Source organism: Chrysemys picta, chromosome 1 (genome assembly GCF_011386835.1).
Source record: "Chrysemys picta bellii isolate R12L10 chromosome 1, ASM1138683v2, whole genome shotgun sequence".
Classification (NCBI taxonomy): Eukaryota; Metazoa; Chordata; order Testudines; family Emydidae; genus Chrysemys; species Chrysemys picta.
This window is the reverse complement of record NC_088791.1, coordinates 292,566,418-292,589,128: the sequence shown is the minus strand read 5'-3', so window position 1 is coordinate 292,589,128 and position 22,711 is coordinate 292,566,418. Positions and strand designations below refer to the sequence as shown.

Below are 22,711 nucleotides of genomic sequence, written 5' to 3'. Positions count from 1 at the left end.
CAACTATGAATGTTCTCACTATTCATATATGGGCCTGATCCAATAAGTCTCATGGACTTAAATGGGCATTGGATCAGGCCCCAAGTGACTCATCTAAATAATATCTCGTGCTAGTGAGTTTCACATGCTAAGTGTGGGCTGTGTATAAAGCAATACCAATGTATCAGTTTTAAATATGATCCCTTTAAATGTCAATGAATGCCACTTTGTTCACTGTGAAGAAGGGTAAAAGGAGCATCTGATTTACCTTATCGACACCATTTTTCATTTTATTTACCACTGCCAGGATCTAATGTTGAAAGGAAAGGACATAAGGACACTGGATATGAAGTTAGAAATTGCTGTGAGGCATGTCAGGGGAGTTACATGATGGAAAGAGGATAAGAGGAACGGAACTTCCTGTGCATAGCTTAAAAGGAAACCACCATGGAATGAATGACATGTTCCTATCATCACCCTGATCACTTTGCTTGGATGTTGTATCCCTTTTCCCTGCTCTTCAGCGGCTTTCGCCTTTTTAAAGCCTTAATTCTGTGCCCTGATTGGCACACATGGACCATTATAGTCACCCAGAAGTCAGTGAGAGCTCCAGGATGCTCAGCTTCTTTGAAAACCAGGCTTCTAATTCAGGTGCCTAAATATGGAATTAGGATCCTATTTTTGGCACCATTTTGGAAAATCTTGTCCTAGAGTTGTAAGTGCTAATGCACTTGCCTCACTTAAGAGCTAGCCTGCTTTTAGAAGCTGCAGATTTTAAATAGCTCAAGAGGATCAAGCTAATACCCTCAGAGCCCAGTGTAGTCAAGAGTTTCTAAGATCACCCAGGCATCATAGGTTACCTGACTATTCCTCTCTTAGTTCTCAATGCCCCGATTACTTCTTAACTTTAGGGAGGCAGGGGACACTGCATAGGGTTGCCAGTTTTGTTTGGATGTATTCCTGGAGATTTCATCACATGACAATTTTTAATTAAAGACTAATCTTTAATTCCTGGAGACTCCAGGCCAATCCTGGAGGGTTGGCAACCCTAACACTGCAGAAAGCAAGGCCTGGCGACTATTGCCCTGTTGATCTCAAAGTGTTCACGTTCTAGCTGTTCAGAACATTGTGCGCTAAGTGATATCTGGGTGCAGACTTCACAAAGAGCCACAGCTCATAAAGGTGACTGACTAGCAAAACTCCTCAATTCAGTCAGAGCAGAGACCGAGCTTTTGAGGCTTTGAGCTTTGTCAAAGGACTGGCCCATAACTCTGAAATGCCGGCATGTGGATGTAGAACATTACATGCATTGGCATTTGACACTGAAAATGTTGCTCATCAATTTTAGGTTAATATTATTTTCCCCATCATCTTCTTTGGCATAAATAGAAGCAGTCTGGTGAATAATACTAATACATTTGTTCTTACTTTATTTATTTTAAAATTAGCCTATGGATAAGATTTTATTCAGATCTACCTGAAGTTTCACTAGTTAAATCTATTTTTAAACTAGAGGGAACTGAAAAACTTTAGACAAAATCCATAATATTTCAAAAGGGGTCCATTGTTAACACTTTCCAATTTCTAAACTACTGAGCAGACTTATGTGTAACAACAACAAAATGAGTCAATGGTATAATTTTGGTGGCGAAATAACATTCATCCTTAACAAAGGGATTTAAATCTCTGCATTAATTGAAAAAATCTCAACAGTCTTAATTATGGACCTGCTAATAATGCCTCCATGATATTATAATAAAATAATGACAAATAACATTATTTATACAGTATCTTTCATTCTGAAAGATTCCAAAGCAATCAGGGCTGGAAATTGCAAACCTCTAAGCACCCATTGGCTTTGATGGAAGTTGAGGGTTTATAACATCTCTTGGAGTTACTCAGGTCCTTGCAAAAACTGAGCTGGTTAGTGATCTCTTCACTGATTATTGAAATGCAGCTCTCTCAGGGTTGAAACACAGTCGCTATTTAACAGCGGGACAGAAAGTGACAAAGAATATCATATCCACCTGAGACTGCTGGGAGAATTTAAGCTAGTGAAGTCAGGGCACTGGGGTTAAATACCCGTAGTATAAGGAAAAGTTCCACAAAATTTTAATAACCCCAAGTTGTCAGGTATCCTGTTCATTTCTCAGAAAAACTAAATCTCCAGCAGAAAAGTGGCCCCTAGCATCTTGCTTGGGGCATTGGTTACATACTGAGTCAGAGGAAACGGTGACACTTATTGCATCCGAAACATCATTCCAAGCTGCCCACTTCAGTTTTCTTCCTAGATGTCCCATCCAAGCGCAAAGTCTATTTAATTCGTGAATTCTAATACTATTGCTACAGGGTTTTGTTTGTTTTTTTCCTAAGGGTGCTTCAAGTTTACCTTTGCATTCAGTGACGTTTTGGGCTTGGTACACTACATATGAATGTTTCTATCTTAAATGTTTTTTAATTTGGCTCCATTTATAAAAGTTTTATTCTTTATATGTAGTTGTAGCATGAGTCACAATAGCTATACTTTATGAAGTAATCAGCACCTATGTATTTCTACAGTGCACAAATGAGGGAGTAAAGAAATCTGTTCACAGTAGTTTTAGAGTTTCATGGTGTTACAATTGTGCATCCACTGGGTGGCCCATTTTCAATAGAATATAGAAAGCTCATCTATTCCTGTATGCAAGCAAGAGGGGTGGATTGTAAGGTACCATTGGCCAAAATAGCTTAACTACTTCATAAATCACACAATGATAAGATTTTTGAGGAAATACCAGGTACTTTCAACAACACTTTCACTGGATTTATTCATTAAACTCGTTATTCACATCATTTTCACTGTGGTCCATATTCAGTTATGGGCAGGGGAATTGGAGCGGAGAGGGAAACTGAAAAGAAGGGCATGAAGGGCAACACATGGGAAGAGATTTTGGATGTCTTTCAGAGCAGCCAATAGCGTAATGCCTGGTAGATATCATACATACAGTTCTGAAAAAAATATTTTTATTCTATGCAAGTTAGTTTTAGGGACAATACACTAATGACTCACTTAGATACCACAGTGGTGAGTACAGTAAAAAAGCCTAGAACAGCTAGATAGAGCCTATTCATTTCATATTGAAAGTTAGCCAGCCTTTGATGATACATTAAGCACTTTGAACACAGGAGATTATAACAGCTTTGTTACATACCTCAGGTCAGAAATGAGTTTCTAGTGCCGTGACCGCTTATGGTGCTCAAGGATGGACTAAAGTTATCCGGGGCCAGGATCTGACAAAGCTGTGGGGCCCTGAGAACACATTCGCTCACCTTTTCATATTTACTGTGGGAGCTGGGAGTGAATAGGACTGAGTCATGCAGCCAGGACATCAACGGATTAGTAAAATGCTGGGAGAGTGGAAATCTTCCTCTCTCCATATTCCGATGTCCTTCTCCTAGCCCAGAAACACACCAAGAGGCAGATTCGCAGCTAGCATAAATCAGTGTTACTTCATTGAGACTATTAGCTCTATTTACATTAGTTGAGAATCCAACCGTTTTTTCTTTCCGCTCACATAGGTAGTCTTCATCTTTAGGTTTGTTTTGCATATGAATTTTTGTGTATGACAGAAACCACAAAACCCAAGTTATATTTAGACAAAAAGGAAACAAAGAGCTTTGTTCTTCAAACTGTTTCCCATTAGTCCATCAACAGGAAAATCTTGATTAAATTGTAATTTAATTGCCCCACATTTTATTAGACAGTCAATTCATTTTCCTTTTGTAGTTTATGTATTTTCAGAAGGGATTCAAGTGAATCAGATGTCTATGGCATATTGTTGATGATTCCCTAGTCAATGGATATGGTTTAATAATTTAACTTCTATTTAAGAAACAAACACTTGATCAAACATTAGATGAACTTAATCAATTATTAAATATAATTCTTGACTGAGAAGTAATTGACTATTGAATGGCCTTGTACAGTTAACGGTTATTGGATTTTCAGGAATTTAGTTTCATTTGGCTGGGCTACCTCTTCCAGTAGTTTTAGGAGAAACAATTAGTATTCCCAGCAATATTTTAATAGACTCAATATTCTGGGAATTACAAAGTAATCGTTTTTATGACGGAGCAGCCACAGGGAGATGTGATTATATTCAAAATATTAACAGTGAAGAAATTCAGATCTCCCTCGCTGCAGAGTAAGTCCTTTCCTTCTTGAATTACCTTCAGTGGACATGGAGAACAACTGATCGCTGACCTCTTTAAAACAGCCCTTAACATATTCAAAGACTTATCAGGGCCCCCCCTTCGTCATCTTTTCACAAGATTAAACATGCCCAGTTTTTTTAACCTTTCCTCTTAGGTCAGATTTTCTAAACCTTTTATCATTTGTGTTGCTTCCCTCTGGACTCTCGCCAATTGATCCACATCTTTTGTAAAGTGTGGCACCCAAAACTGGACACAATAATCCAGCTGATGCCTCACCAGTGCCAAGCAGAGCAGAATAATTACCTCCCAGCACTCCTTTTAATACATTCCAGAATGATATTAGCCCTTTTTTGCAACTGCATCACATTATTGGCTTATATTCAATTTGTGATCCGATAGATCCCCCAGGTCCTTTTCAGCAGTACTATTGATTAGCCAGCTATTTCACATTTCGTAGTTGTGCATATGATTTTTCCTTCCTAAGTGCTGTACTTTGCACTTGCCTTTATTGGATTTCATCTTATTGATTTCAGAGCAACTCTCCAATTTATCAAGATCATGTTTAATTTGAATCCTGTCCTCCAAAATGCCAACACTGCCCAGCTTGGTGTCACCCGCAAATTTTAGAAGCATACTCTCCACTCCATTATCCAAGTCATTAATGAAAATATTGAATAGAACTGGACCCAGGATAGACCCCTGCAGGACCTCAATAAATACTTCCCCCCAATTTGACAGCAAACCATTGGTAACTCTGAGTGCACATCCAGTTTTGCATCTACTTTATACTAATTTCATCTAGACCACACTTCCCTACTTTGCTTTGAGAATGTCATGTGGAACTGTGTCAACAGCGTTACTAAAATCAAGAAATGCCACATTTACAGCTTCAGAGTCCCATGATGTGCTGCCTTCCCACAAGCGTTGTGCATTCTCACTTTACAGATTCCAAATCCCTTACACCTTGACGTGCTCAGAATACAAATGCTGAGCCATGGCACTGCATTGCAATCAGATGAGTCCATTTATTTATTTCTTAACTGCTTTTGGTTTCTAAAAGTGTACTTATATATATGTTCAAAGTTGCAATTATGTAATTAGAAAATAGCCTGTAATAGCTCCAAAGGAAACAACTAGTTAAATGCATAACTAGACAATACTCCCACATCTATTTCCAGTGGCAGATTTTTAACTGATGCACAGGCGGACTGTTTCAGTGGTTCGAATGGCGTCATTTTAATATAATGTTGTTTTTCATTTTTGCACTACACCTACTCATAACATTAATCTGAAATGACAGACCTGTGTAGTGCCATTAGTTTTGCCCTTCTGACTATATTTTTGTTACCCCACTCCAACCATCATTTGGTTTTAACTTGTTTAGACCACAGGCCTCATCATCCTTTTCACTAAACATCATAAACGAGAATGGGGGAATATTTAGATTTGCTCACTAAAGTTCTATTTGTGCAACAGTTCTAGTTCCAACTCCTCAAGGTTTGTCAATTCATGCTGTTTTTGGATTTTGGTGCATTTTGTTGTCAGACTATATGTTAACATAATTTCAAGTCCTTTAGTGGTATTTACTGCATTCAATACAATGATGATGAGAATGGAATAAATAATTAGACAAACAAAAACATCTTTTACAGTGTTTTCAGTTTAGATTTAAAATCATATTAACCAGATTCTTTTAAATGGAAATTGCAGAGATCTCTGTGCATATCCCAAGATAAGAGTGTTATAATGAAACTATTAATCACATTCTTTTGTTTTTTATTCAGATACACATAAAAGAAGGTGATGGTGAGATTTTTTTGTGAAACCTACTTGTTAGTAAGGCTTATTGTTACTGATGCCTCCAAAGTATCCTGGGGAGTGAGCTAGACTATCATAATGATCTATCTTATGCTGTCTAGGATCTAATGTCTTCTATTTTCTTTCATTATTGCCATTTTAGGCTAATTGTTCATTGGGATTCAAGTTAAGCTTTGAATATTACAACAAATCATTCTGGGTCACTTCAAAAATAATACACAAAAATAAATACATGAAAACTATTCCAAGTATGGGCTCTGATACCAAGAGGAGGTGATCACGTGTAGCTCCCATTGTATTCAAGCTGCAAGCTCTGACATTTAAAAGATCTGGGTTACTAGGAGAATGCCTTTCTGATTCCATACCTTTGCAGTTATGTTCAGCAAAGGCTCTCAGGTTGGAGACAATAGGCATTGCAAGTGATCAGAACCTCAGAAGAGGCCCGTAAGTCCAAGAACTGAATCGGGTTAATGTTTCACTGGCCTTTCATAGGAAAAAAGAGAGACTCTCCTCTGCATACACCATGATCAGTGTAGCTACTATCGCATCATGTCCCCTGTGAGTGTTAGTCCAGTAGCCCACTGACACAGAGAACAAAAGCTAGTCTTTGTCTGCTGAAGTCTCCTTTGAATCTTGATAAGAGATCAGGTCACTCCTCAGTTTAGCTGGGATGGCCTCTCAGATGTTCAATACGTACCTCTAGAAGAAAACTGTTTTTACTACTGTCTCTTACCTTGGAAAAATGGGCACTGCTGTATATTCAAATTTAAAGTCAGTTGTTACTTTAGATTACACTTGCATCCTTTTTTTTACATTTAATTTGCTGTATGTCAGCAACATCTAGCACAAGATCCCTGCAAAAGTAAACACCTACACACACAGTGACCTACTTAGAAATTACATGCTGGCTTGCACGTAGGCATAACGAAAGATTTTTTTTAAAAGTCACATTGAAAGGCTGTAATTTACAACTTTAGGGCTTTGTGTGGCATACTGCAAGGAGGTGATGCACGACAGCCACACACCCAAATTTTATTCCATTTGAATATATGGAGTTTTCTTTTAAACTACAAAGGCTCAGTTGTGCCAACAGATTGAAGCAGAATGTCCTCTTGATTTAAATGGGGAATCTTGCTTTAAAACTGATGGCATTGATAAGGTCCCAAGTTCTCAATTCCACATTTTAGCAACTAAAAATGCATCCCCACTAACATTTAAAACTCAGGAAATTACGACTTTGTCCAGGACTTCGGTCAACATCCCCCACATAAAAAGAACCCAAAGACTTTTTACATTGAATGCATTCTGTTTATTTGAGAAGGAAGATCCCAAACGAGTGCCCATTACAGGAGGCATCTCTCATAATGTACAATAAAATCAACCATTGCTTCCAGCAGAATACAAAAATACACATCTCAGTGACTTCCATACAATAATAAATATGTAATCATGCATCCGACAATAAAAAGGCACAGAAAACTGGTCACTTAGTAGTCATAAAAATTACTAACTATATTAACAAAGCCACCCGAATTATCTGTACAAAGAAATGTAACAATATATTCCAAAGGTGAAAACACATAAACCATCTTTAAAATAGTATATGCAATAAATACCTCAATTGTTTTATATATTAAAAATAAAACTGTGCCATTGTAAACAGTATGTAAACAAACAAAACTCACTGTTCCTTACCGTTATTAAAAGTAAATAAAGCCAAAAGTTACAACCCTGCTCTGTTAGATATATTTCATTGGCAAGTTTTTCAGGCAGTTTAAAGTTGTACTCTTTTCTGCAGCAAACAGAGCCCACTGTGTGTCTTACTCTTAGAAATAAAGTACTACAGCATTACTATGCTTCAAAACTGACCACCTGAAATGTAGTAGGTCCTTAAATATCAACAAGATTGTCAGAACTGAAACTTAAGAAAAGCAATTTTTGCAGTGTTATGGACAAAAGTTATATGAATTATATGAAATATTATAGTGTCAGTAAAACTTAGCAACCTATATAACACCGTTCATCCACAGATCTCAGAGTGCTTTACAAAGGTGGGTAAGCATTATTATCCCCATTTTACAGAAGGAGAAACTGAGGCACAGCTTGGTTAAGTGACTTGCCCCAGGTTATACCGGAAGTCAATGGCAGAGAGCTAGAAATATAATCCTGGGCTCCCAACTCCCAGTCTGGTGCTCTATCCACTGGACTATACTTCCTCATTCCCTATATAGTCTTAGTTTGAGATTTAATTTGTTATGTCCTTTACGACAATGAGTATGGAGTCCTGCACTCACAATTCCCAAATATAATTACAGAAAGATAAGGAAGATGTGTAGGAGAGTTATCTGCTAACTTAGACCAGAATCTGCTACCACTGAAGGCAATGGGAGTTTTTCTTTTGACAACAGTGGGGGCACGATCAAAACTAGGCAGACTGGTGTGCCCATGCAAAGCCTTAGTAAGTCTCTGCACTAGCCCAGAGGTCAGTCTTTGCAGGCCGTGATTGCAGAATCAGGGCCTTTATGTTTAGTCTTTTGATGTCGGATCCTTCAAGCAACAAGCAGACAAAACTTCCAGGCCGTTCAACCAGGGCGGCAGATCAGGCATCATTTTTATCAAGGGGGTGGAAGGGTACAAACAAAAAACCTAAAAAACTATGAACCTAAGTAATTTTCCCTTCGAAAAGAAACATTAGGGAATAGGTGACATTCAGTATAGATGCCTTTAGAACATCCCTGCCAAAGGAAAATGTTTAGCTTCTCAGTTCTTCAGCTTTTGATAACATTGGTAAAGAGTCATACTTTTAAGAACTCTATTGTATCCCTGGGAGGTTCTTTACCAGTGATTATCTGTGACAAACACAGATCTGTTTCAGATGTGCATATGCCAAAGTGCATAGTGGTTCTTACTGAAATTAATATATTTAGGTCTAGATTAAGGTATTAAAAGTATAAAGGTATGTTTATTTTGATGTTTCACAATACAACATCTTTTCATGGCAAGTAGTGAGAGGCATCCACCTAAAGCATACACAGGTTCATATATCCCTTTAGAAGGAATTCCGGAAGCACTACATTATTGTATTTCTCTTCTACTAGTGCATATCAAGGGCCTGATCCTTCAGTCATTATGTTAGTAGTTCCATTCACTTTAATTGGTTGCCGCATTTGGCCCTACCACTGCATACTTACGTAATACAGTTTTATTTATCTGAAGAGAAAAGAAAAAATTCCACTCTAGGACTGAGGTCAGCACACCCCATGTCTTGATTATAATTTTAAATTAGCGTATTTTTGATCCCCCAAAAGAAGTTTTTAAAGTGTCTAATTGAAAATCTACAAAAGCCAAGAAATAAAGTGAACTATATGATATCTGTGAGTGTGAAAACTAAATGAGACAAAATAATTTTTCTGTGTCCCTCATGATACAGTAGGTCATCTATATAGGGGGAAGAAGAAGAAATGTGATCTTTTTAAATGAAGATCCTACATTAATTTTTATACATTTTAGAAAAAATATATTAAAATTCGTTATTAATTTTCTTAGGTATATCAGAGGAACAGAACAATAAAAAAATTTGAATGCTCTAAAATGCATACATTCCTACCTGTGCTGTATTTTGCAAGTTCTATAGAAAAATCCAAAAAATAACTGTAGATTTCACATTGGGAAAAATAAATATATTTCACTTATTAAAAAATCACATTAGGACAACAGCTCATAAACAATATTTTCAGAGAGGGGGTCAAATCCTGGCCTCATTCAAGTCAATGGCAAAACTCCCATTAGCTTTAATAGGGCCAGGATTTCACCAAGAATCTTTAAGAATTCTTTAGATGGCAACAATCAAAAACCCTGCTATTGCATCACATACATTATAAATATTTAAAATATTAATTAGCATCTGTAAAAGTCCTGAACAAACATTAACTAGTTTCTGCAATTCATCTGATATAAAAATACTATTATGAAAAATCCATCTTTAGTATCGTATATATTTTAAGTTTTCCTGCACATGGGTTAGAATCATTACACGCACACACAGTATGTATATAAACACACACCCTTGCTTACACACTATATATTATCCACATGTATACACATACCATGGACAATATAAATATGTATACTCGTATGTAATTTAAGTTTGCAGACTCTAATGTTCACCAATGTGATACCCATTTTTATGTGAGGAATGATTTCTATCTGCATTGAGCTGGTACACCCTGATCCTGTGAAGACCTGTACAAATGCTTAGCTTTAAACACATGGACAGTCTCAGTTTAAAGCTAAGGACATGCATAGGTATTTGTAGAATCAAGTCTCATTTTGCATGATGCTTTCAAAGATACTTAATTTTCCTGTATATAACAAATTGTAGAGCAGTTTGGCATGTTTGCACCAATAAGATCTCTGAAAGAGCTTTGATTCAACATGTATAAAAGTGTCCAGGACATTCACAATATATCTGTGGAAAAAATAGCATAAAGCATGTTGGATTGTTCTACTTGCCAAGTCATATACTCAACTCCCTTCACTTCATTTGTAAGTCAGGTCATACTTTCAATCTCTAATTCAACTACAAGCATTTGAACTATATGATGATTTCATAAAACATTTTAGCAGATTTTATTAACTATGGGATTTATCCTGCAACTCTTACATATGGACTAGTAGTCCTTACTCATGCAAGTAGTTAAACATTACTACACAATAAAAACAGAATAACTGCATGATTAAAGGCTGAAGCCAACAGGAGCAGACTTCATTTGGACTGCCAGTTTTAAGGACGGTTGCAGGATTGGGTGCTACTTTCACATTTGTTTGGTGGGTGGTGGTGGTGGTTGTTTTTATTATTGTGTTTGCAGTATGGATAATAAAAGAATCTATGCCAGCTGTGCAAACAACTTCAATGAATAGATACTAAATAGCAGCTGTGGGGGGAAAGGAATACAGCAATGGTGTTAAAATGCAGTCAATCTGATTTAAATTAACATGATTACTACAATTTTAATGATTTATTCCTCAATTTTTGTCTGGCAATCACTTTTTTTGATAGCCACTGTACATATAGCTGGGAACAAGAGAAAGAAGTCTGATTAAAAAACAAACATGAAATGCAGAAACGAAATTATTTCTACTACATTAGATGTCTTTAATGGGACTATAATTGTGATAAACATTTACGGCCTAGCATTAAAAAAAAGGTATCGTCTCCTCATGGCGTATTATGAAAGTTAGTTGAAGCGTTTGTACTCTCGGTGATTTGAGAGATCATCTGGTCCTGAGTGAACTTTACTATACTGCATGGTTGTATGTGAATACAGCCAGGGCCATCCTTGGGCATACAAGGCTGCGTAGGGTACTCGAAAATTTGGGCACCCCTGGGTCTTAATGTCCACCCTTCAACAGCTTCCTATCCCTGTTCTAATCTGACCCCTCCTGCAGGCTCCCACCACAGCTGGCTGCTGCAGCCTGGTGAGTCTTCCTCCAAAGGGGATCTAGTACTTGAAACTGAAAAAGCCTTCCAGACTGCCAGACCTATTAGCAGAACATTGAAACTGTTAAAGAGCCATTCAAGTGGTAATGAAGCCATTTAACAGTCATTGGCCAACTCCCAGTTTTTGAATTTACTGACAAAAAAAAGTGCATTACTGTAATATTTACTCAGAACATGTTAGTCTACAGGACCTTAATTTAAAATTTGCTTTAAAAATATTCCTTTAGTGTGTTGCTGAAGATTATAAAATCACATCTCTAAAAAATCCTTGCATAGGTTTTTAGATGCACAATCTGAGTATTCATCTTTAGCCTTACATACTTGGATCTTCAGACATATAGTTTTTTTAAATAAATCCTTCAAAAGGCCACCCTTATCTAAAATACACATGTGAGCCTGGGCTGCCGTCGGGGATAGGGGAACCAGTTTTATAATACTGCATAGGGACCCATAAATTCTAGGACAGCCCTGAATATAGCAGTTAAGAATGTTAACAAGCTGTATTCTCAGCTCTTCAGGAGAAGGACAGTATTTTATGAACAAGTTATTTTCCTGAGGCTGACGCACATTAAGCTGCCTGGGATTTTAACAGTTAGTGCTATAGGAAATAATTTAGCTAAACCTCCCTCTGCTGTTTTGGGGCCTAGTCCTACACTTCCTGTACTAGCAGAACTAACTTTGGTTTCAACAGGAGGTTTGCCTGTGCTAGGACTGTGCCATCTAGTTCTATTAGTTTTAAATAAATGTCAGCAAAATGTTACGTAAAAGCACACCTTATTTAACTGATTCGTGGGCTGCCATTATGGATTAAGACATGAGTCTTCTGGTTCTAGATCAGACAGAGGCATTAAGCTGAGATTTCTGGTGTTTCAAGGTCCAATCCTAAGAGTTGCCAAGAGCGGGCATTCCTCACCTCTCAAAAGTTACTCAGTGCCTCCTAGGCTCAAATGAAGCTAAGGTTTTCATAACAGCAAATCCCATTTATTGTGACTATAATCCTCTGCCGTGAACATTATTTCTGCTGTGTGCCAGTACAAAACCCTAAGATAGCTGGATAACCAGAAGGTAAAGCCCATTGCACACACAAATGTAGAGACACGAAATTCTGTGAGTCTAGGGTAACTGGAAATAAGTGTTTTGTGTGTGCATCTGCAGACCTGAACACATCCTCACACATGCTAAATATCACTTTTTTCAAGCTGTCCAAAGAAAAGCATATATTCTCACAATCGCCTACTGATCACCCCCAGGCCCCTGATCACCAACATGCACATCCTCTTTAATTTATGCCTTCATCTGAACCATGGCACAGTAAACAGCTTCCAAGAGTTTTCCCGAACCCCTCATTCACAGTTGCCTCTGTAACCAAAACGAAAATTAGTCCCAAGCAAACCCTACTTCCACAGATGTTGAGAGGAAAACATTAATTACCTTAAAATGTTAATAATTTGTTCCTTCTGAATTGCTATTAAAAGGATGCTGTAGAATAATTATACTAAAAAGAATTTTCCCTTAGGATAGGTCTATACTTACCTCCGGGTCCGGCGGTAAGCAATCGATCTTCTGGGATCGATCCTGGAAGTGCTCGTCGTCGACGCCGGTACTCCTGCTCGGCGAGAGGAGTACGCGGAGTCGACGGGGGAGTCTGCCTGCCGCGTCTGGACCCGCGGTAAGTTCGAACTAAGATAGTTCGACTTCAGCTACATGAATAACGTAGCTGAAGTTGCGTATCTTAGTTCGAAGTGGGGGGTTAGTGTGGACCAGCCCTTAGATTATGATAACAAGGATTTTAGCATTCTAATTTATTCCTTATTAGTCAGATTCATTATTTATTTTTGCATTTCTCTCAGCTTCCACATGAAAACAGACTCATCAGTTTCACTTTTGCTTTTAGTCTATTTCATGTCAGGTTCATTTTCCTGTTCTCATGCTCTAGCCCAATGCTGCAATGTTTGGGTTGCAAACACTACTTTTGAATAAGGATTTGTTTCCACCAGAATTGAAAAAAAAATCATGGAAACATTTCTACTGATCTTAGGTTTTGTAAAATATTGTTTTAATTTTATTTTAAAGAATATTTTTGACCCTGAGTGTGCCCATTCCAATTTCTTACAGATATTAGTTTGTTTTTAACTTCTGAAATATTTGTTCCACAAAAAGAACTAATAGACTAACCCTTACATACTTCAGCTATTAGAAATGTAAAAACGTGCCTCATTGTTTTTAGTACTTTAAAAACCACTGTAAGTGATCAGAGGGGTTTCTTTCTAAAAAATATGCTGCTATCTGGATAAATGTTAGTTGCTAGTGAAACAGACATGTCTAAAGAGCAGCAGGTCAAATACTATCCCCAGTTGGGTCCGTGCAAGTATAACTAAGGGCAGAATTTGGTTCCCTATATTATTATAAGTATGAACCAACTCCTGCAGCCCTTACTCAGATGTGTAATACTTACGTGAACAGTCTCATAGAAACCCACAGGACTACTTGTGTAAGGATTGCTCACATCAGTTAGGGTTACAAGATCAGGTCCAATTTTGGATCAGATTTACATTATTCTACTGTATATTGTTTTATACAGATTTTTATTATTTTAAAAAATATATATATTTGTCACTTTGGGTTATGTGTTATTTTTAGATTTATAAAAAGTTAATGGCAAACTAATTCCAAATCAAAAATATACTCGGGGAATATGATTTGTGTACAACCATATAATACACAGCACGTTTCATTAACTCCGCTGCTGTCACATACAGGTAACACTTATTTTAATGAAAGTGCACTTGTGTGATTACTTAGCTTCCCAGGCCCCTGCTCTCATTTGGACATGCAGTAGTTTTGGGGCCAGATTTTCACCAAACAGCTTCTTTTTAGGCACCTAAATAAGTGGCCAGATTTTTTTAAAAGTGCTCAACTTCTACTTAGACACTTAGGATGGAATCCTGGTCACAATCTCACCGGCTTCAGTGGGGCCAGGATTTCATCTCTAAGTTAGCTGGATAGCTCAACGGAAGCTGACAGGCAAAAACCATCTGCTTCATTTAGGTTACTAAGCCGGGATCAACACTACAGCCGGGATCGACGTTCTGGGATCGACGCTCTGATCCACTGCTGGTCAATTTAGTGGGTCTAGTCAAGACCCGCCAAATCAACAGCAGATCACTCTCCAGTCGACCCCTGTACTCTACCCCCAACAAGAAGAGTAAGGTAAGTCAACAGGAGAGTTTCTCCCATCGACCCCCCTCGGTGTAGACTCTGTGATAACTCGACCTAAGGTACATCCACGTAGCTGGAGTTGCGTAGCATAAGTCGACTTACTGTGGTAGTGTAGACATAGCCTAAGTGGGAGCTCAGGTCTTTTGAAAATCTAGCCTGTTGTGTTTAACTGCCACCTGCTGGAAATGTTAAAGCACAACTGCATGCTCACTCAAGTGCACAAAACTCAGCATTTTTGCCAATTCAGCCAGGGACGTTAAGTATTTGAATGTCATTGATGAGGGTGATAATGTTTTATTTTTCTGGGCTGTGAATGGATGAAATGTGTCTTTTGTTATAAAATTTAGCATAGCAATACACGTGAAAGTTTAAGACTTGGTGAAACCTGCCTGTAAGTGCAGGAAATATTAAAATCCTACATTTCTGATTGTTTTACTTCTCATTTTTTGGCTGTTTTGTCCTTTATCACCTTCATTTTTGAAACAAATGAATTTGTACTTAAGTGCCTATTGTTACAGCCTTTCATTCAATAATTCAGAAGAAAAACAGGGATCTCTTCTTATTCCTACTGAAGTTAATGAGAGTTTTACCACTGACTTCAGTGGGTTGCCGGGATGGACCTTGGGAATTCTAGAAAATCTTTTGTGAGAGTAAAGATGGGAAGCTTTCCAAATTCAATATAATTTCTGAGAAATAAACTGGGCTTCTGTATGGCAGAAATGAGCATTTCAAGTACATAAGCAAACCATTAACAGAGCTATTAAACATAACACAACAGCAGTAGAAAAGAACTAGAAAATGCATTTTTGTATAAAATATCAAATTCCACACTATATCCCATATATAGATAAATACACAGATTTATACAACTAGTGAAGACCTTCTATTGATGATTATTAAGTGATACTTTATAATATTATCAACACTGCTGATAGCAGTATCAGATTTTTGTCTATAAAAGTATACCAGCCAAATTTTAATTCCTATCCAACTCCTCAATTATCTCAAGTCACCAAAAAAAATCCAGCTAATTATTTTACTCAAGCCAACAATACAGTCATTTACAATTCCTGAAAACATTAAAATCTTTGCAGCTTGAACGAGCAGCATTTTGATATAAAAATCATACCTCAAAATTTATAACCTGTTACTAGAGAATCAGCAAAAGGAGGATCTTGTTGTATAAATGTAACACAGTATAATGCAATAGTGAGATATTTATCCTACTTGGGAGAAAGGAGAAAAACTCCATACAACTCTCTGTGGCTTTGAATTACTCACCCATGAATCATCAGCTAATTCCCTGGTTGTAAGATAAATATATTACTCCAACTCATTTAATCCTCAACAATATATATATATCTCACATAACTGAAACTTTTACAAATATCAACAATTTTTACACCACTAATTACTAGTTACCAGAACTGTCAAACAAATGAAGGAGTCTAATACTTAGAGGTACAGATATAGCTATGAATAAACAGTGGTAAACGTTAATAGTGCAATCATAAACATTAGGAATCAAGCAAAATAGATTCTCTGTCCTTTTTGTCTTTCATGTCCAATTGGCATTATCTATGTACAATATATTTTCTTAAATACATTTTTAAAGTAACACTACTGTACTTTCTGTTATGTCTTGGTTTATATATTAATTTACCATTTAGTGTGAAACAGGTTTTCTGTCAACCTGCCAGCAGGCAGGGCTATGATACAATGACAGAACACCGACAATCTTTACCAGGATACCTTGTGAAAAAAAGTACGTCTCATGTGGGTATTGTGCAGTTTTCATAAGGTGAATTGGCATTATTTAATCCAGTTAAAAATAATAAACTGGCAGATTACATATTTGTAGAGACAAAATATCACAGAACGCAGAGAAATCCCAAAAATGGATTATGGCATTATATTGGAAAATAATAATTCTTGCTTGCATTAAAATGATATGTTTTAGTGCACATTAGCTATAATGTTACTCCTTCCCCAGAGCAGAAGAGGCTGAGACAGAACTATTATGTTGAAACAGATACTGTTCAGCTGGGGGTTTTTTATTATTGATTTTCTCTTCCCCCTCAAGTGTAAAATCTTTTCCTTTTAAACAGAAGTGTACTGGGGGTGGCTGGGCGGGGGGGAGGGGGGGGGTAATAGGAAAAAAGTAGAAAGGGCAAAATGCACAAAAAATATAGTGAAAAGAAAAAATATAACATTTTCACATTTTTGTACATATTTCCCCACTTCCAATACCGTAAAAACTAATACCATTTGCATTTGTGGTTTGAACAGACTTTTTTAAAGAAGGCATTTTATATTATAAAGGCAGCACATGTACCATCTGAAAAAGTGGTTGCTACAATAGTTGAATGCAAGAAAGTAGAAAACATTATACAAAAAACAAACTCTGATTTTAAGATAATATATCTGCCCGTGACAATCTACTACCATTTTAACATGCATGTCTCCCTTTCCTCCTTCTAAGTAGTATAGCCAGGTCATCTGAACAAATACCATCACTTCCTTTTTAATAACAACTGCCCCTCTGTTTTGCCTTGCACACATTTGCAATGGGGCAGAGGTGAGTTGTCTACATACAGGAGCAGAAGAGTTATATTAAGTGTATTAAATCATGTTTTTTTCCCTCCAGTGAGGTGTTTTTTTTGTTTGGTTTTTTTTGGTTATAGTATATTACCTGCCGCAAGGTTTCAACTGTCATGAGTCAGACCCACCCCCACCCCCACCCACCCCCCACACACACACAACAAATCATATTGGTAAAAAAAAAAAAAGAGAGAGATTTTAAAAAATAATAGTTTGGGGAATCTCTTCATTTGCCTTCTGCTTTCTGAGCCCTTCGAGTACGTTTTCAACCTTTTCTCTATAGCCATGAGGACTTGAAACTCACTTTAAAAAAAAAAGGACTCCAGGAGCTGGGGCTTTAACAAAAAACACTAAATATTTCAAAAGTTGCTATCAAATCATAAGTTAGTAACACTGTGTTTAAAAAGTACTTTCTGCAGAAAATCCACATAGTTAAACAACATTATAGACTTTATGCCTTCAGTAAAAGGATTCCTTAGTTCTTTTTGTTCTACTCATCAGTGCATTTGGAACTGATATGCAATACATTTTTGAGTCATAGTTTCCTATAAAATTTGCTCTCCTGGGCCTCTGTCAAATACAGTATAAATAAAGTCTGAAATACTTAGTCTACTTGTACATTAAAAAACCTCCACTTACATAACTGAAGTTAAATTCTTTGGCAGTCATTTAAAAAATCTGGACTATTGATAGAAAGACAACAGCTGAAAAGTTGTCCGATCCTGAGGTAATTTTAGGAGAGTTATAACAAAGAGGAATTATTAATAATACATTTTCCTGTCCAAAAGGAGTTCACCCTTTTCAGAGGCAGTCTCTTTAGTTCTCTTTCTCAATTTCTGTATAGTCTTAAGAAATCCTGCTGCATATGCCCAATTCTATGCACTGTTTAGTGAGACAGTGAGCATGTTAGACAGAATTCATCCTATGACCAGGAAAGCAAAGAAAATACTCTAATGAATTATAATCTTGAGTTTACCAGCAAGATTAATTATATATTCTATCAGAACATCCACAAATTAGAATGCTGCTGCACATTAAGATGTACACACTGTAGCTTACAGAGAAACGGGGAGAGAAAGGAAAGATAGTTTATGGAGTCATAACAGATGTCATCTGAACATAATTAAAGGAGTCAGTGTCAAGTACATTTTAAAAACTCTCTATTGTTTGCATACCCTTTTAGTACAACAGCTTGAAAATAATGCACTTGGCAAACTGTTTTTGTTTTGGTTTGGTTTTTGCTGAAAACCTAATGGAACACAGCTTCTTTCTTTTGTTTGTTTACCCGCATAATCAGTTATGTCAGCATAGTTCTCGGAACTGTGTCCTTCTATTTACTCTACAGCAGAAGAGCACATAGCGCTTGAGACAGACAGACTTGAGCTATTTATTTTTTATTAAAATTTCCTGGCAACAGAGTGATGAAGGATGTTAGAAAAAAATGTAAATAAGACATTTACCTTCCAGGGGATAACCCCTACCAAATGAGAAAGATAGGCCAAAGTTAAACCTAATACTTGACACTGTTCCCTTTAAAAATGTGGGAAACAAACTTTTTTAAACCAAATGAAAGTCTGCTCAAATATATATATATTAGTAAAAGCCATGCCTCTTTTGCTGGCATGCTGCATTCTTGCAAACAGCAAGGAGGTATCCATTTTATACAAGCTCAGTTAGGGTATGTCTACACTTAAAAGGCTCCAGGTGCTCTTGTAGCACTTCAGTGTAGACACTCCGTACAGTGACAGGAGTGGTTCTCCTGTTGCTATAGTTAATCCACCTCCCTGAGAGGCGATAGCTAGGTTGACAGAAGAATTCTTCCGTCAGCCTAGCACTGTCTACACTAGGGGTTAAGTCGGCATAGCTAAGTCTCTCAGGGTTGTGGATTTTTTACATTCCTGAGAGATGTAGTTATGCTGATGTAAGTTTTCAGTATAGAGAAGTCCTTACTGTGTAACTATACCCAAGTTGTGAATCATCAAGATATCCTAATTATTGAAGTAGTGTTACTGTAGTTTTTATCTCCAGAGATATTTAAATTCTTTTCCCATTAGATAAATACTTTGTGAAAAATGATCTGGGAACTCAATTAATTATAAAATGACGTCTTTTTTAGATGCACCCCAACTGAATTGCATAAACCCTGTTCTAATGAAATGTTTAGTATCAGAGTAATTCTAAGTGAACCTGTTTACACTCTGTATTATTGTTTTGCGTGTGATTTACCTAAGCATGCGTAGTGTACAATTCTTGGGAAAGGGTTACCATTGTTACTACATATGTATGATTTACCAGTGCAGTAGTACTGATAAGAAACAGATTGAATATAGATATGTAGAGTAGATGTGTACATTGTTTTGGTATTTAATGAACCTTTAAAAAACAATATTAAAATGGTGCACATGGCTAAGTTCTTGTATGAGACTGGGGAAGTTTACCTCACAAAATCAAATCAGCTATAACATTAAAACATTTTATACACATAGTAAATAACATTAAATTACTTCTAGCTTTTTAAAAATGTTTCACTAACCTTTTTAATCCTCTTTTTGCATAATAAATAAAATATAGTACAGATATTCAAGGTAACTGACTAGCTACATTAAAATGTGCCATAAGAAAACTCTCTCATAATTTTCCATTTAGGAAGCTGATTGATAATTTTGTGAAGTACCTGTCTCTCCAAAACACAAGAATTAATTACCTGATATACCTACTCTACATGGGTAATTTAAAAACCTAACTATAGAATGTGTCAATTATATATAATGCACATCATTTGCTAAATATGGCACAGATGCTAAGTGTTCACATCCACAAGTCCTTTGCCACATAACATGTTCAGGTAAAATACAACACTGAAGAATAGAAAAGTGCCTGTAACCAAATAAAAGACACACAAGTAGTAATAAATTAAATCTTATTAAAACTGATATAAAAATTGTTCAAGTGTTTAAAGTATCAGATATGTCATGCAACAGAAAGACAGACGATTCAGACACGTACACCATGCATTATAGTTTGCATTCGTGGTGTCTGTAACCATACTCCTTGGCCAGTGAGTGCTAAGTACCTGAGGCAATGTCAGTCTTGCAAGCAAAACCAGGAACGTTCCATCTCTCAGTCTTCTGTACAAAATGTTTTAGGGAAGCTGTGCCTCAGAAAGTTAACCAGGCAAACTCAGGCTCTACAGTGATATGTTGCTGCATTGTAAGAGAGCTGTACTGGGCCATATGTAAGGAAAGCAATCATAACTTAATTACATTTTCCAGGCAGTGCAGTTCACTATATACCAACCTCTTTACCAAAATGTGCTTACTTGAACTTGCCAAGTTTGCACACTAAGAAAAGGTCTTCACAGAACATATAACTTTTTTTTTTTGGCACAAAACCGTTCAGATTCTCAGGTCAAGCTCTTCACCACACAAGAATGCAGATATATTAACCTGCATAGTACACCAGTGCTTATTCAACCATATAGTAAACTACAAAGACAGCAAAGTGCCTCCACTTTGCTAACTAGCAATTCTCCCTCCTTACAAGGATAGCACCAGTATTGTTACACTTCAGACAAGGGAGCGTTCTTGCCAAGCTCTTTAATTCCCTGGAGAATTCGCTTCATATGACCCACTTTCGTTATCCCCAGGTCCTACAAAAGAAAAGGAGAGGAGAGTTTTATTTACAAAAGAGAAAAAGCCCAGTACAATTCAGCCATGCAGCAGTTACAGAATCCTTTACAGTTCATTTTAAGTGATCTACAACAGCAAACACATTTCTAAATGTGGAAATAGAAAAACATAGCAAAAAATATAAATTACAGACAACTTATCAGGAACCTCTTTCTATTCAGCACAGAGAAAATTACTTACCTGCAATAACTGCTGTATCTCACACAAACCGTTACTTTTGTGTTCTCCTGACTTCTTTGCACAGCCATTAGGTTTTTTTAAATTTCCAGAAATTGCTCAATCTCCCTCTCCTCTCTAACATAGCAGTTGTTGGCTTTAAAGGATGTAATAGATCATAGCTTCCATCCATCAATTTTTATTTTATCTGTGGCCCTAACATGCCTATCTTAATCAGCAAATACGCACATCCCCATGGGAAAGTAGATGTAGGTCTACAGGTATGTAGGACAACTTTCCTTCAGAGAACAATAGCTAAGGTTAGAGTGAATTTCTCAGTCCAGAAAGATAAGTATCTTAACATGATATGCTTGGTAATTAGAGGAAAGTTTCTGACAAACATGACAATGACATCCAGAAGGAAAATGGGAAAGTACACAACAAACAAATCTGAATGTATAGTATAACTTTCTCTATGTACATCAATGTGGCAGTTAAGATCAGCTGAAATGTTCTCGATAGTGTTTTCTGGGACCCAACTCTTCAGGACTGGCAGTAGCAAGGACCTCTTACGAAGAGGCTGCCTCCCCCCAACCACCCACACCTTTGGAACTCATTCCCTTTGGCAGTGAATTTGCAGAATTTTAAGGGCATTGTGCAAGAATTAATTATTTGTTTCAGCTTATTCATTTTCATTCACTTTATTTCAACAATTTGTCTACATTTTTTGCAATAGCCATCATACTTTTATTTAACCCAACCTCTCTGGGTTGTTTATGGAATTATCTTTTTATTTTTTTTTTAAACAGTGTGTAGTTGAAATAAAAAAGGAATCGAACCTTGTTTAATTTGTGTTGGTCTAGTGGTCAGAGCAGCAGAATGGGATTCCTGACTTTGCTGCTGACTATGTAACTTCAAGCAGTTTACCTAAACTTTCTGAGTCTCAGTTTCCCCATATACAAAACCCACCTTTGTTAAACACTTTGGAATTCTTGGATTAATGATGCCAGCTAAGTGCAAGGTTTAAATATTATTAAAGTAATTTGAAAAATTATGAACATATGAAATATTTCTGAAATATAAAATCTTCCACTTTAAGAGGATATATTTTCCACATCAAGGATAATAAAGAGGGAAAGGGCAGCATAAAATAATAATTCTTATTTTAATGTACTGTAAAAACTGTGGTAACAATATATATATCATGGTATGCACGCTTTCCACAAAGAGTTCATATATATGTGTTCTGAAGACACCAAAAACTCTGGAAATAAGCATTGATACTTAAGTTATTATACAATTTAATTTCCATTTACCACCAGCCTGAGACAAGGAGAGTGTGGTATAAAATTGAAAGAAATCCCTTTTGCTATATAAAATTTAAGTGGGTACAAACTGAACACATTGGCCTCTCTTCACCTTTGAAGATTTGAGTTCAAATTCAGGTTAGGTCGGAAACGGAAAGAAATTGGTCCTGGCTCCTAATGGACAATTATCTACAGTACAGCTCAAGACCATCATATATGATGATTCAGCATAATTAGAAGGTCCTGCT

The 22,711-nt window shown here is 36.7% G+C and overlaps 1 protein-coding gene and 1 long non-coding RNA gene across 14 annotated transcripts in view; one reads left to right on the top strand and one right to left on the bottom strand.

Moving 5' to 3' along the window:
• Positions 1 to 22,711, top strand: part of LOC103306512 (uncharacterized) — a 47,162-nt gene that overhangs the window by 14,279 nt on the left and 10,172 nt on the right. The window contains exon 3 of the long non-coding RNA XR_010597785.1: positions 14,540 to 14,701. This is a non-coding gene — a long non-coding RNA (uncharacterized LOC103306512). The remainder of the gene's footprint in view (positions 1 to 14,539; positions 14,702 to 22,711) is intronic.
• The window catches only part of DGKH (diacylglycerol kinase eta), a 272,588-nt gene continuing 268,406 nt past the window's right edge, over positions 18,530 to 22,711 (bottom strand). For 10 of the 13 annotated variants that reach the window (XM_065581182.1, XM_065581184.1, XM_065581186.1 and 7 more), the window contains one exon: positions 20,215 to 20,960. In XM_065581182.1, coding sequence (XP_065437254.1) covers positions 20,871 to 20,960 — 90 coding nt within the window. In that variant the 3' untranslated portion in view covers positions 20,215 to 20,870. Of the gene's footprint in view, positions 20,961 to 22,711 lie in introns of all 13 variants that reach the window. The other 3 variants (XM_065581187.1, XM_065581188.1, XR_010597782.1) reach the window with 2 other exon arrangements.